Source organism: Cygnus olor, chromosome 3 (genome assembly GCF_009769625.2).
Source record: "Cygnus olor isolate bCygOlo1 chromosome 3, bCygOlo1.pri.v2, whole genome shotgun sequence".
NCBI classification, from domain to species: Eukaryota; Metazoa; Chordata; class Aves; order Anseriformes; family Anatidae; genus Cygnus; species Cygnus olor.
In genome coordinates this window covers 49,483,863-49,500,112 of record NC_049171.1, presented here as the reverse complement: position 1 = coordinate 49,500,112, position 16,250 = coordinate 49,483,863, and the positions used below count along the sequence as shown (strand labels likewise).

Below are 16,250 nucleotides of genomic sequence, written 5' to 3'. Positions count from 1 at the left end.
TGAAAAAGCATACATTTCAAATTAAAATGCAACAGGAAATCCTTGAGCTCCTCTCCCCTTTCCTCGCTGTACTCATCTTGACTCTTCCAGGAATCTGTCTCTGGTCCCATGCTGTTTCAAAGAACTGGCTCTCCCCACTGGTGCCTGCCCTACCTTGGCACTTTGTTCTCCCCTCTGCTCTTCAGAAGGTTTTGGTTGTTCCTCTTGAAGTGTGAGCTGTTCACGGAAGTTATGTTATTCAGGCAACACAAAAGATGAGCTTTTATATCAGTTTGGAGGAAATTGTCATAGAGTACATGTGTTTACATTATAGATTAAAGAGAGTAAACAACTCTTTTGCAACTGAGCAAATCTCAAAGCACCGAGCTTTTGCAACTCGGTGCTATGGCATCGCTATGGAGGTTGACCAGCAGAGCGTACTCTCTGCAATTTCCTCTCATGTACTTTTCATAATGATATATTAATTAAAATATATTAATTAAAAGTAAATAGATTTATGATCAATAGTCAGTCTGTCTGTAGGTCATAGAAAAATTAATGGGAGGCCCTTCCAAGAGTTGCTGTATCATTTGTGTGCTTGAACAGAGAAATGAGAAGTACAAAATTGTCCTAAACTTGATCAGGGCCCATGGCTTCTACAATTACATACGGCTCTAATAGAAACTGCAGCTATTATTGGGCTCTCAGGTAATACAACAGAGCGATTTGAGCAGGATTCTTTATTCCCAACCCTCCCAAAAGCTCTGGGTGAGCCCAGTTTAGCCAGGTGTTAAATATGATTAACTGCAGTGGCTTTGGGTGGCTTAAGGTTTTATTTCCTACACCTAGTTTCTCACAGCGCCACAATATATGAGGCAATCCAAAGATAATGCAGCTATTGATTTTTTTTTTTTTAATGACACAAGTGCATAGAATGGAATACACCAGTATCGATTTCATGCTAAATTTCTGGAAGTCACAGCTGACTCTCATACACCTTAAGTCTGCGAGTTAAACAACAGATTATCTTCCTCCCAAACCCCATCTCCAGCAGGACTTCCTTCGAGGAACAGCAAAGCTTTTGTATAAATTCAGCTCTCGCAAGGTTGGGTTTGTTAAGCTCTTCTGGGGCACAAGTTTGTCTGTACTGATTGAATGGAGTAAATTAAACTTCATGCAAATGGCTACAAGGTATTTATGTCTTTCAGGGACACTCCTTGGACAAGCTGCTGAGAGTTCCTGCATTTTCTGCGTAAATGTCTCAGCAGTGACAGATAAGCATCTCACAGAGGTAAAGGACAGTCTCAGGGGCTGCAGTCCCTGCTACTGCACAGGCCACACGTTGATCTACTTGAACTCAGAGAAATGCATCTCAAACGTCCTGTGCCAGGAGCTGAGATCATCTGTTTCGAAAAAAAAGGGATATACCACTCCCTTGTTTTCTATCAACAAACGGGGTGGTGCAAAGTGCCCTCTACTATGCAAGAGAGTGCACAGGCAGTGCCATCCCCTGCAGGCCACCTACCCAGAACACCAAATGCTCCACTTGTTTCAAGCTACTGGATGGGAAGTATGGAGTCAAGATTTGTCAAACATTTTCCAACACAGGGTTTATGTCAAGCTTTCTTTGTATCTTGAATTTTAACAGGAAAAGCTAGATCTTTGCTGCAGGGGTAGTTTATCTTCAGGGTCCTTCTCATGTGTTTCTGATTCCTGAGCTGGGAAGCTGTGTACACTCTCCATCAAACTCTCTGTTTACGCAAGGTTATTCTAAAGGAAAAAACAGGAAAGGGTAGTGGCAATCCCATTAACTCCAGGGCAGGCAAAGCAATTCTGGATTAAATAACTATTATGGTTCTTAGCATGCAGTCCCAGAAGTTGCCTCTCCTGTGGGATATACCCTGATACAATATACCATCATTACCAGGGTATCACCTCATGCCACCACTTTTTGGTACCTACCTGTCAAAATGCTTTTATTCTGGTAAACTGAACCTTGGCGAGAAATAGCAGATGGATTCCTGTCCTCATGTATGATTTTTGTAATGTCTCACCTAAAAAAAATTGCTGCTCTATCTAAATTACTTAAATCAAGAAAAAAAGCTTCTTGCTTGCATATGCTGGGTGCCAAGCAGGCACTTTCTTTTTTCTCTTAATTAGAGTGGGGCTTTCAGAATGACTTAAGCTCTAAATCCTCTGACTGAGAAAGATATCCGAGTTTGCTCTTTTCACGAGGAAATTGTCCCATGGAATAAAATGATTGCATTTGGATTTGTTATGAGATTAAAAGAAGGAACCTCCTACCAGGAACAGAGCGCTGCAAATTGTTTGAATTCCTAAGATGTATGGAGTGCCTAGGTGGGGCTTCTATCAAGTATTAAGCCATTTCTGAAGTCTCTAACTCTGATGCTGCCCTTGGGAAGACCGTCACACAGTTCACACTCTGTTAGGGACTTGGGTTGAGTATGGTGCTACTTGCCCACTATGTGGCCACAGGCACTGACAAGGGCTTCAGTATGAATTACTTGCCTTTAAGAATTGTTTCTCCAGGTCTGTTGTGTGTGTGTATAGCTTTACAGCTCATTTCCTTCTGCAGGAAGATAAGTCCTGAGGAGTACATGATTCATGGAAGCTGAAAGGGAAGAACAGACCCTGATGAAACTACGTACATATGTGGGTGGCATGGTGCTAAACTGCACCTGGAGATTACAATTCGGGCAATAATCCTGCAGCTGTAAAACTGATAACCTGCAATACAACCACAGAGTACACCCTCAAAGTGAATGTACAGATAGAAGAATCAGAGCAGGTAAGGAGCCTTTTTTTTTCATCTTACCCCTGCTAATGAAACCTTACAATTAGAGAAACGCAATACTTTTATATGCTATGCCTTTATGCATTTAATATATATTTGTATATAGTTATGGCTTTTGCTAGGTTTCTCAAGAAAGAGATACTGTTTAAATATGGAGCATCATTTAGAAATATGTTGTGTAACTGAAGGATTTTAAAATGAGAAGTTTGCTATTTTTTCTGCTGTTTCACTTGGTTTCAAGTTGTATCCACTCCAATGCCACCAGCAGGCATTCAGGAGACCACTGGGGGCTCTCAGCCCCCCTCAGTATGCCACCTAGCAGGGAGCGACCTTGCGACCCGCAGCCCCTGCCAGCTGTGGTCCAGCTTCATTTGGCCCTGCCCAGCAGCTTTCCTGCTGTTCCTGCTGTGCATTAGGGTAATAAGGACCTCCTAGAACTACTTAAAGTTGTACTCCTTTTTGTTACAGTATAATTTAAGACAAGATTAAATTTAAAATGTCTTTTGAGATGATAGATAAATAAAAGATGTGAGTAAAGATGAGATACTTATCTTCTTTTGTGCTTCTGCATTGGCTTAGGATGTTTCTACATCGGCTTAGGATGCAACACAACCTCCTGTTGTAGAATATGATAAAATAACATTGTATTAGAGTTAAATTTATAGGAATATCACATCAGTAAAAAAATAACTGTAGAATACTATAAATAAGTTTTATGTATAGTATTCTATTCAAGAAGAGGTGTTTACCACGTCAGCTGTATTGATTTTCCAGATCAATATGGCAAGAATAGTACACAGAGCTGTGTGTAGGCAAGGTTTTAGCACGGTTTAGATCTGTTTGTACTGGTTAAGCTGTCAGCGAGGCAGCGGGCTGCTGTTCCCTTCCCAACATACCTGGCACAGTTGAAGAGATAACACGTCCTGTGGCTCGTCACCCCCAGCAGCAGGTTACTTCACCCACATCTCCTGGTGGCAGGGTTTGTGTCGGTGCTCCTTGGCTTGTCCCCTTGGGGGCTTCATTGGGAGCTTCTCCTCTGACACAGGCTGGCACGTTTTGGAGCAGGCTGGCAGAGCTGCAGGACTCGGTGGCCTTTTGCAAAAGGTCGGTGAGGAGGAGGTAGGGAGTGGTAGCATCTCTGAAGGGAACAATTGTCTGCAAACTTACTTCGTGCTTATGGCCTAAAGGTATAATTGTAAAATAAACAGGTACAAACAGCTTTAAGTCAACAGAAGAGAAACCACATACAACAATTCAACTTTTGTAGTTAACATCGCTTGAATTTACTCCGTATAGCTCATGGACGTAGGAATGAGTTTCTGGAGGGGATTCTACAGGATTTGTTCCACTTAAAGCTCTGGGGTGTTCACATCATAGCACTTGGATCTGCTTTTTTGCGTGACCAGACTGAACTGGGAAATTAACTTCCCCGTGTTCTGGGACTTTCCTCCATCTTTTATCTTTATTTTCAGCCTTTCTCATGTAGATGTTCAGAACTTCTATATTATATCACTCCTCTGTGAAAGTGTATTATGTGCCCGACCACCCGACCAATACGAGCTATGGTTACTGCGTACTGTTTGCTCACCAGGAGTTTATCACATCTACTTCTCTGCTTCCAGTTCATCCATAGTTGGTATAACTACGATACTACTTTCACACATTAAGTTCTTCTTAGACATCTTTTTGACACTAGATGGCTTTTTCTACCATTTCAGTGACCTGGCAGACTTTCAATGAAAACTGAATTATTGACAGACAAAAATAAAATAATTTGTAAAGCCACTGAGTTCATCTAATCTCTCTGTCTTATTTCCATCAAAGTCACACCAAGGTGAATTTGATGTTTGGCTTTTTTTTCCCCTCGCTTTTAATGTGTTCTGGGAGGGATAAGGATGACATGTGGTATCAACATTTAAGTGATATCAAGGAAAAGATATTATACACAAAAGGAAGCATTCAGTTTTATCATACTATAGAACAGGTACCATCTGTTACCTGTGCTGTGCCAAAACTAGCTCTTTTTGTATCTGAATTTAAGCCGGATACCGTCTAGGATGTTGGCAATGTGAAAGAAGAATGCACTTAATAAAGGCAGAAAACACACCCATACATGGCGTATGATTCTCATCTATGGATGGCCAAGTAGAAGGTCTTTCATACGCAAGAAGTTCTAAAGGCAGTGGGAATCTTTCATTCCCAATGAATCTTTCAATTCCAAATAGTAGCACCTATGAATACTTTTTTTTTTTTTCAAAATAAAAAGCCCTAGGTTTTTGACAACAAACTACAATTTTATTGTTTGGGAATTGATTCAAGGACATTTATCAAAGACTCAAGTTCTGGCTCCTGAAATGCCGCCCTGGTCTCTACTAAATTCTGTATTAATCCTGATAAATCAAAACAATTATAGTTTTTCTGCTGTGATGCCACTAAATGGTTTTGGAGAACCCCCTTGAATGTTCTAAATGGTTTGGAAATGCCGGAGACCGAGATTTTCCTTGTTGCCCAGACCTGTCCTCGACGTTATTATATTTGTTTTATCATCAGAGGGCACTTCTCCGTGACTGTACGCCTTAGGAAACAGGGTTTAGGTGATAATGCCATTTGCCTACTGATCTTGTCAGACCCTCTCTAATAACTTTTGAACCCACGAGCTTATTTCAGTTACATTTGATAGAGAAACAGGAAACTTTGTTTGAAACAGAAACTGAAATTCCTTCAAGTTTGTGAATCATAAAAGAAAGATCACTTCCTTCCAATTATTACCGTGAAGGAAAGGCTGCTGCCTGAGCTCAAAACTTCTTGTATTTATTTTTCTGCCAGCCTGCACATGCCCGGATAGAAAGCAGCCACGTCTCAGTGGTTGTCACCAGCTGGGAGCTGGGAGGCAGGAGGAGGGAACTGGGGGCACTGGGGGAAGGGAAGATGGATGATGGGCCGGGAGCCTGAGCTGTGGCACAGGGGAGGGACAAAGGATGGCATGCAGATCCAGAGGAGCCAGGGCCTCATTTCTGCCTCTTCGCAACAGCACAACTCGAATGGGAATGACCCGAGTCAAACGCAGCACGACCAAATTAGACTGAAGGGGCTTGACACCCAAAAAGAACCAGCACAACGGTCACCATTTAAAGACATTTTATTTATATTACTTTATCTTCTTTCCATAAGCATCCAGTTCAATACACGCAATATTTGGGACCTCTCATATGAACAATTTGCTAACTTGATACTTGTCTACTGTTACCGTTTGTTACCACTGATAACGCACTAATTTCTATGTCAAGCCATGCTTGTTTCTATAACAAGTATGTTAAAGTTTCAGTTCCTTTTGTTTGGTCTTAAACCAAAGAATCCATTGTAAGTGATGGACTTACAGGCTATATGAAGGAAGTCCTGTTTGCACTAGCAACTATCGTTTTGCCATAATGAAGTAATAGCAATAAAATAATGGTTAATACTTTGAGCTTTGAGCTTTCTGTCCAAGGTTATCAATTAAATTTATATAGTCCTATTAAGGATGTCTATTGTTCCTCTTTATAGACATAAGAACCAAAACATGAATAATGGAGTTTTCCAATGGTGAAAATGAGGTTCAGAATAGACTCTGGGGTAAATGCAGTTCCAATAAGTTACTATTGAAGCTCAGTGTATGAGTTTCACTCTTTAAAATTTAAGTTTCTTCACTCTGAGGAAAAATATACAACCAACCAAAAAAAAAAAAATGCAAACAAACGATCAAACAAAAAAAAAATCCAAAACTTTCCACTTTTTTTTTCTTCCACACAGTCCTGAAAAGCTCATGCACCCATAGAATCCAAATTCCTACAGTTCATCAGGAGTCACGGAGTTGGTGGAGGAGCCTATTTTGCTGCAAGTTTACCTAATGATAAGAAAACTTCCATCAGAGGAAGACTGTAGTTTGGCTGTCATGGGGTCAGAGTGTGGTTGTGCAGTATCAAAGTTTCAGATGAGGAATATGAGAGATGAAAGCTTAAGTTCACTTGGCATCTTGTCAATGCCAAAGGAGTGGTCGAACTGCAAAACAATTTTACAGACTTGTCTGTCACAGACATTGCACTGCAGAGTAGAGCTAGGTCCAAGGCAACAGGGTAGTTCCAGATTCATCAGCTCCAGTGTTTGCATTTTCTAACAGCTGGACATACAGAATTTGCAGGAACTTCTGTACTTATGCTGCCTGTCTGTCATATGGTGTAGCTCTTGCAGAAGCCACACAGAAGCTTCATGCGATTTAAGAGCTATAGGCTGCCTATGCCTGCATTAGAGGTTGGAAGAAGCAGCCCGTTTGTTTGGTTGTTTCCCCCAACAACCAGTTTGTGAATCCTTTTGAGATCCATAATATCTTCTCACTGACACAGCAGATAAGAAGGAGAAAAGTAACTGTGACTTCTTCCACGCAGTCCTAGTAATAGGGATTTGGTAGTTCCCATACACATTGCAGAAGGCAAGAGTCAGGCAAGGCAATTAGCCAGGTAGGATGCATCCCCCTCCTTCTCATTCTTTCCCAGACCTTGCCCATTTGTGGTGGGTTGACCCCGGCCAGCAGCTCAACCCACACCCAGTTGCTTGCTCACTGCTCCAAGTGGGATGAGGGAAGAGAATTAAAAGGACAAAAGCGAGATAAAAGTTGAGATAAAGACATTTAATAAGTCAAGGAAAGAAGAAAAAAAAGAAAAGAAACAAGTGATGCAAAGGCACTCGCTCATCACCTACCACCCGCAGACTGATGCCCAGCCAGTCTATGAACAATGGCTACTTTGCAAAATCTCCCCTCCACCCCAGTTTTGTTCCTGGGAACAACGCTATACAGCATAGAATATCTCTTTGGACACTTTGGGTCAGCCTACTCGCTGCGGGGGCAGTGAGAAACAGAGAAAGCCTTGATGCTGGGCAAACACTGCTCTGCAATGGCCAAAACTTGGGTTTGTTATCAACGTGTTTTGGTCACAGATCTGAAGCACAGCACTGTACGGGCTGCTGTGAAGAAAATTAACTCCATCCCAGCCAGATGCAGTATGCTCTCACAGACTATAGAGAACCAAGGGCACTTTATACATCGAAGAAGCATTAATGTGGCAGTTGAAAGTGCTTCAGTTTAGGTGCATTAATTTAATACCTTTGGTTTCTTTAATTTAGCTGAGTCTCTATGCATACAATGGAGTAAGAACAACACAGAAACTGGTGATAAGGTAAGAAGTCTTCTTACTCTGCTGTAAAGGTCTTCACGTACTGCAGTAAGAGCCACTAGTTATCGCGTCTGGATGCATCGATCCCGCTCTTCTCCCACATAAACCCTTGTTTCTGCACCTTCTGGCAGGCCAAAGTCACCAGTCACCTTCTCCTTGATAGTTCACCCCGTGAGAAGCACTGCAGGTGTTTGACAATAAAATTTTGAGGGTCTGGTGGCAAGGCTTTAAGAAGTAGGTTTGCTCCAACAGTTGGTGCTTAGTCTTCTCTCTACATGGCATTAGCAGTAGGCATCTGTCTCAGGAGAATCTTTTTTACTGAGTTGTAGAGGCAAGATCACAGCCTGAACTATAAAAAGATTTTGGTCAGTTGTTTTTTTCAGGCTGATTGACATTTGGCCTACTGCAAATTCTTTACTGGTGGACGGACATAGCTAGTAAAGCTAAGTGATAGTTTTGGTAGAACTTTAATCCAAAAGTTTTCCTAAAGATGGGGATGCACGCTGCCTTGTATTACAGATAGAAAGCCTGGACCCAAAAGAAATAAAAGAATGCATGGCAATGGCACTTCTGGCTCCTGCTCCCATTAGACCATCTGGCTTTCTTCTAAAATTCAGAGTTGCTCAACTTCTTCAGCATAATGAGCCAGCAGCCAATTCTGTAATTTCCTATTTGGCTGTAAATATAGTTCTGGAACCTAGATAATTTAGGATTTTGCCACTGAGACATGGATAGAATTAGGTAATAATAAAATTAGAGAAGAAAAACAGAACTTCAGTAATGTATCAAGGCTCTCAACATAGGAGTTCTTCTCTGGTTTTCTTAAGTCTAATTCCACCATAGTTTCACGAAGCTCAGAATCATTCCCAGGCAGGATGGAATCAGCTCTTGCATTGCTGGTTTCTTTTGCCAGTTCATCTTCTCAGCCTCTACCAAGCTGAGTTGTTTGGAGCTGGTAGTTTCCTCTGAAACGCTGTATGTAATAGCCACAAATGACACTGTATTAACCAAGTTTATCCAGCCTCTTTCAAATCAGTTTAGTTCTTGATCAGTCATCACCCCCTACTCATTCATTTTGCCATCTAACTGGTCCAAATTTATTTAGTCTCTCCCCACTGGATGATAAGAATGGCTGTAGTAGTTCACAGCAGTGGTCCATCTAGCAAAAAATGAAAGAGAACAAGAAAAGGGCAAGCACATAGCCATAACCCCTTCTTTACTTCAAGACTTTTTCCTGACTGATACTAGCTATTCTAGAGTCCGTCATCACGTATGCAAGTTTTTTTTTTTTTCTTTCCTCATGTGCATTACACTGCATTTTGGAACACTGCTTTTCAGCTACCACTACTCACACGGTGTCATGGGAGTCTCTCTTGCAGCACTTTTCAATCAGCTTTAGATTTGAGTTATTATATATGTTCTTCAAATGTTGTCACATCATCACTCATTCCTTTTCCCAGTTCATTTATGAGCTGTGAATGACTCAGCTTCAAGCAATCCATATGGGATAACCTTTCTGTCACGGAAACTCGTGGTTTACTTCTGTCTTTTGTCTTTTAACTTTGTCCATGAGATGACACTCCTTTGTATGTCATACAGAATCAGAGCGCCATAGAAAAATAGGGCAATACAAAAAAAAAAAAAAGGCAAGAAATTTAATTTCTATCCCCTCTCCTCTCATCATATTGACCTTCATTACCTACAAAATTTCTGTCTGAGGTTTATCTAAACTTTTCTTAAAAATATCTAATGATTTTAATCTAATGATTACAGACTATCTCCAGAAAATTCCAATATGTAAATACCTTTACCGCTCAGACGTTTTTCTATACATAAATCTCACTTGGTACAACTGAATTGTATTATGTCTTGTCCAGTCTTGTCCAGTGTCTCCTATCTGTTGATGATTTATTAAAGCCCTTTTGAACATTTGCTGTAATAAGGACATCACAATCTATTTGGGTAAAAGGAATATAAAAATTAAATACTGTCCTATAGACTTGTCATGAAATACAACTCCATAGCCATAGCTGTCCATCCATAGGATGGGTTCTCCCAGTAAATTGGTACAAAATGTATTATACTCAGTGGAAACAGCTGAAAACATAGCAGTTACTATTGTGTTGGAATAACAGAACTTGATAAGGTTGAGGTTGTTTAGCAGAGTTCTGTTTCGTCTGTGGGAACAGATTTAACTTCAGAAAGCTGTCCCACTGGGCTGTTTTGATGCGTTCTCCTCTGTATTCTTCAAGTGTATTTTCCCTAGAAATTAAAGAAACATCTTTCATTTTTCATTATATACTACCGTCTTTCCCAGTTCACGGAAAAAAAGTCAGTGTATTCTACAGGGAAGTTTAGAATTATTTTAGCTTCTGAAAACTGTGACCGTCGTAAGGGAAGCAGTAGTAGGTGCAATGTGGTTGTGCTGGAATGCCAATGATGCACGTGGATTGAAAAAGCCGAGGAAACTCAGTTACACTGACTGCATGGCTCCCAGTTCCAAATTTTTGGCTGCTATATTCAGAATTGGAGTTTATGCTTTCTCCATAATTAAGTGCAGAATCTACATTTTTAGAGTTCAAGGCTTTCTCTAAATCCCTGCTTTATGTTGGTTGTAATGACTGGCCCTCTAAACCAGCTATCAGGCTCATTATGTGAACGTGATGGCATTAGTTAGTTGTATCCTCTGACTTTTTGCCTTTTCTGGCAAACTGAAGCAAGCACGCTGTACTGCATGTTGTGTTTCCAGCTGAAATAAGCTCATACATCTTGCTTCACAATTCATAGGGAGTGAGTGGGTGTGCTAAGACACACGCTTGATGACACTGGTGGGTCAGTGATAAGGTTGAATCGTAGTTGCACACCAAGCAATGCAGAATTATTTTGATTTACTTTGCTGTGTCCCGCTTTTTTACCTGCTGAACACTGAACTCCTTTGTCTCTGTGAGGTAACTGTTCAGTCTTGCCTGTCTGTAAAGAGAGGTTAGGGAGAAGCTTTTGTGAGTTTTTGTGAGGGCTCTCTTTTTCTCAAGAAATAAAAAAAAAAAGGTTAAAAGCAGTGCTGCCTATTTTGAGACCCATTTTTTGGATTATACTCAAGAAAAACAACACAAGGTTTCTATTTTAGTAGTATTTGGATTAAGGTACTGTAAAAAACAAATTTAAAAACCACAGAGCTAGCCAAATAATTATATAATGGGAGCAGAAGTCAGGCCTCCCATCTTCCATTCCTAGCACTCTCTCTAGATTTACTGCAAATCTTGATAGAGCACCTTAGTGCTGTACTTTATTTTCTAAATGTATAAAGTTAATACCTTTAATATACGTGTTTTGAAGTTAATTGACATAAAAGGTTCCAAAATATAGAGTTTTACTGAGAATTAAAACACCTAAATGTACAGCCAAAGACTTTTTAAGCTATGCCTACCAAAAATCCTCTGACATGCTCTAAGCCTCTAATTAGGCTCTTCACACTTTCATGCTAATATGTTTAAAATTCCCAAGTATATTTCTACACTTTGGAGCAGAATCATTAGTTTTTCTCTGCGTCTGTAGAGATAATAATGCAGTTCATGTGAGACTGCTATTCCTTTTGAATTTTCTCTACTCTCATTTCCTTTGGCTTCTGAGATGCATGAGAAGTAACATCAAGTCCAACGTGACTGACGTAAGTAAACATTGCTTCTATACATTTATTAATGTCCCACTCAAGATCTACTGGAAAAAGTCTGTCCCTGATCCCTAAGAATCCAAAATTTCTTACTGGATTAACAAGTAAAATCTACAAAGAGTAAGTTAACAAAAGGTGCAACTACTTCCAGATGTAGCCTAGAAAAAAAAATTAAAAACTATTATTTTTTTTGGTCTCACCCATACACAAACAGGAAAGAGTATGTGGTTGGCTAAGACAGAAAATGTAACTAATTAAGACAGGGAATTAATTTAAAACAAAGTGGAAACAAAATAAAAAAGTGTATTTTGTGTGTAAGGCAATCTGAAAAGAAGAAAAACGGTCTGTACCACTCTCTTGATGTTGAAGGGTTAAAAAACAAATTCTGCTTTTTATTTTATTTTGTTTGTTTTATTTTATTATTATTATTATTATTATTTTCACAAGAAATGCATGTCTTACTGTTTGGGAGAACTGAACAGAGACTTGGTGAGAACATGCAATTCCTCAGCTTTCAGACTTGCTTTAAACACCTTTCCTGTCCAAGAGCCTGGGCACTCCTTAGCCTCAGCAGCTTGAGACTGTGAAGAAATGGTGATTCTAACAAGCAACAGCCCTGCATCTTCAGTTAGGCTGTCAGCCCCCCAGAATCATGCTTGCAGTCTGCAAGCCTCTCACTTTCTATTTTTGATGTGGCTTTTCAGAATTTCTGCATCAGCACAATCAGCAAAGGGTAGGGCATTATATATTTAAAGTGTTACATTCGCTTGTCTTCTGATTAGAAGTGAATAACATGATAATAAACCAGAGTGAAGAACGGTAGAAAAAACTTTTGAATAAGCAACAGCCATTTCCACGGGAGTACAGTCTCTCAGAACAGGACCAGTGTCAAAGTGGAGTTCAGTAATTGGAGACTGTCCAAGTAGGGGAGAAATACAATCTGATTCTTTTTACCTCCCACCCGTATTTTCCACTCAGCCAAAGTCTGTTTGCTGGACTTTTTAAAAAAGTGAGTGCTACAAGATGTGTATGACCCGTATCGCGACCACGCTAGGAAGAGCAGCGGCCGTGTCACAGCACCGCTCTCCCTCCCTCAGCCCGTTTGCTGCAGCCCGCAGAATGTGCCCAGCGCTGCTCGCCGCGTGGCACAGCGCGGACGGGGTGCCAAGCAGCTGCTCTCCAGCGAGCGTGGCGGCTGTGCCAGACGGACGACGATGACGTTCTCCATCTTTATGGAGCTGAGGCAGAATCCTGCCGTGTGCCCCAACTTCCAGACGAGACAAATGTGCCCGTCTTCTAACCGTCAACTGATAAAACCTCTGCAGGAGGTACCCTCGTTCCTACCGCCCTCTGAGCTGGCCTAATCTTAGCTGATGCTGAGCTGATGCTGTGCTTTACGTGTTCATTTACATTTTCAGCAGAAGGTTTCAGAAACTGGAAGTAAGGCTATGCCATGAGAGAAGGAATGGGAGCACAGATAACATTTTGCTTTTCACGTATCTTGCTTAGAATCAGCCAAACTCCCATTTTTGGTACAGTGATCAGAGGGAGTCCCATTTTGTGTTATTATTAAACAGACACAAACCTCTCAAGGGTAAAACAAGTGAAAATGAATTTCTAAATAAAAAGGAATGCATTTTATTTATCTGTTTCTATGAGAATTCATAAGGTCATTTCAGATTCTAACAAAACATATGTTTAAGATGCAATGGCATGCTTGCTACATGAAATGTTTAATGTAAATTCTCCTTTGCAGGATTGGCAAATACCACAGGATGATCAAAAGAAGAGGGGTTGGGAGTTAATGAGGGGAATGAGAAGAGCTCGGCTGGTTTAGTCCAGCAAAATAAAAGGCTGTGAGGGGATGAGATTGCTGTCTATAAATACTTTTGGCAGGGAACACACACAGGAGAGAGGGAAAGGCTACTTTAGGGCAGTATTTGCATGGGAAGAAAAGATGGATGTAGGCTGGTCACACGGAAACACAGGCTTGGAATTTAAAAAAAGGCTTCCACCTGGCAGAGAGGTTTCTATCGGGCAGGCTCCCAGGAGCAGCAGTGAGGGGCAAAATACTGACTGCCAAAGCATAATCGATTTATGGAAGAAAGGATAAAACTATTTGCAGCGCTAGGGAGCCGGGTACAGTACAGGTTAGAGGGGAATTAAGCTGCCTTGGCTTACAAATGTCAGCCCAGCTGACCTTCTGTACCTGGGTGTGCTGTCAGCCCTCTTAACCAGGGCTGCAGACATGCAGCGAATTATAGCAAGAAGCAGGCTTTCATTGCATGGTGTAATGGAAAGAGAAGAAAACAAATGTCACTGATGAAAATGGGAAATAATAATTATTACTTTGAGGGCAACGGGAACTCATAGAGTTTGTTATTACTGACAGCAAGGTATTCCTTAATCCTTGTGACTTTAAGTCTGGATTAATGCACCTAGGTAGCACAACCTCCTGCAGCAGCTACACGCTTGTCCTTGTGAGTCTGTGTCCCTTTCTTCTCAACGTTGGATTTGATTACCAGGTGACTAAAGATGTGAGAGCTTTGCAAAATTAAAACGGTTAGCTCTAATTTTAGCAAAGGTCTTTAATGTTGATGCTGAAAGATAAATGGCCCCCTCTCTGCTGTGTTTAGGATAATTGCCAGCTCATGATCTGGTCTCATTCAGAAAGATCCATATCTGCAGCTGAAAAAAAAAAATAAAATGTACTTGTGGTTCTCTGGCAAATATTACTTTGGCGACGGAGTGACAGTTTTCTGAGAATTTTGACTGTTAGATACCCGGCACATTGGACCAGCCATTGCCTTCTGGAAGAAATAATCACCTCAAAACGGTGATACTGATATTTGGTTTGGGAACCAAACTCCTGGCCGGGACCTCATGATTCAGCTATGTGCTGGTAATCACACAGTGCCTCCCTGAGCAGCGGACCCCTCCCTGTGCTTCGTCAGCAGCGACAGCTCCCCATCAGCCACCCTACCCCTCCCAGCCGCCGCGCTACGTGGAAAAACTTTCCATGCAGGTAACCAGCTAAGGCTGGCTGGGCATGGGATGGTTTCCGTCTACGTGCAACCTCCTTTTCCACTCTTTCCTTCATCTGATTCGTTTGGTTTCATCCACTTGTAAGGTAGGGTTGAGCACACGAGGCAGGGGCCATAGCTTGCTTGTGTGCCAAGAAATAACCTTGGGATAAGGTCTGATCTCTGTGGTGCTTCTGTGACGCAAGGCAGCGTGCAGAGTAATATTTTTAGAGAAATCCTGGGAGAATTGACTGAGACGTGATTTTAAAAAGGATAATTGACTGGAATGTGATTTTAAAAGGGATAATTGACTGAAACGTGATTTATACACGTGAACCTGTAGGTAGCAGCACCTTTGCCCCAAATCTCTGCGGCTGGTACTGAAGCTTTTTGTCAGGATCCCCAAGCACCACACCTCATGACTAAGAGGGGGTCACCGTGTGATACCCTCCCCGCGCCCCTCGCTCTAACGCCGAGCACGCTGAGCCCGCTCCGATCCTCTCAGCGCGCCCCGCAGGCTGCTCAACGACCGTAACGGCCCCAACGGCCGCCCCGCCCCGCCCCCAGGCCCCGGCTGCGGGCGCGAACCCTTTCCCCGAGGCCGGGCGGCGGGGGCGGGGCCGGGCCGGCCAATCAGGGGCCGACATCCAGCGGGGGGCGGGGCTAACGCCTTGAGTGGCAGCCGGTGGGGTAAACAAGCGGCCGCGCTACGCGGCGCCGTCCCGGCGGGAGGCCCCGGGCTCGGCAGCGCTCCCCTCTCTCCCGCCCCCGCCCCGCAGCGCCGGGTGCCCGGCGGGCTCCCCGCGGCCGCCGACACGCTCAGGCCGGCTCCGGGGAGCGCAGTGCGCCGACACCGCCCGCCCGGCCGGGGGAGGGGCGGGGAGGGGAGTGAAAGGGAGGCGGCGCGGGGCATGCTGGGAGTTGTAGTCCCGCCGCTTTAAAATCCCGCCCGCAGGCGCCGGGGCCGGCTCCCGCCGCCGCACTACGACTCCCGGCACCCCCCGCGCCGCGCCGCCGGGAGCCGACTTGAAGCGGGCGGCGGCGGCGCGCGCCCCCTCCCCCCCCCGCCCCCCCCCCCCCCCCCCCCCCCCGCCGCAGAGCCCCGAACCAAAACAAAAACAAACCGCCCCCCCACCCCCACCCCCCCCGCACCCCACGAGATGGCGGCGGCCGGAGGGGGCTCCGCCGGCCGGGGGTGCTGATCCGGCCTCCCCCCCCCCCCCCCCCCCCGCCGCCCTGCCCATGGGCGAGACATGGACTACGAGTTCAAGTCGAAGCTGGCGGCCGAGCGCGAGCGGGTGGAGGACCTCTTCGAGTACGAGGGCTGCAAAGTGGGCAGGGGCACCTACGGGCACGTCTACAAGGCCCGCCGCAAGGACGGGTAAGGCCGACGACGCCGGCAACCGTCGCCGGGTCCCCTCGCCCCTTTCCCCCCCCCTTCATCCTCCTTCTCCTCCTGCGGCCCCCCGAAGTTTGCGGGGTGCCCGGCTTCCCCGCACGGCCCCCCGGGTGCCGCCCCCCTTCCCGCAGGTGCTGCGGGGGCTCCCGGCCACGTG

General features: G+C 43.7%; 1 protein-coding gene and 1 long non-coding RNA gene across 2 annotated transcripts in view; both read left to right on the top strand.

Moving 5' to 3' along the window:
- The first annotated feature begins 20 nt into the window (after window positions 1–20).
- On the top strand, window positions 21–14,169 carry LOC121068062. Its single transcript, XR_005818587.1, has 3 exons — window positions 21–2,788; window positions 7,952–8,004; window positions 12,650–14,169. It is a non-coding gene; the product is annotated as an uncharacterized LOC121068062 (long non-coding RNA).
- A 1,655-nt stretch (window positions 14,170–15,824) lies between these two features.
- The window catches only part of CDK19 (cyclin dependent kinase 19), a 126,741-nt gene continuing 126,315 nt past the window's right edge, over window positions 15,825–16,250 (top strand). The window contains 1 exon segment of the mRNA XM_040553089.1: window positions 15,825–16,075. Within this exon segment, the coding sequence (XP_040409023.1) occupies window positions 15,948–16,075 (128 nt within the window). The 5' untranslated portion in view covers window positions 15,825–15,947.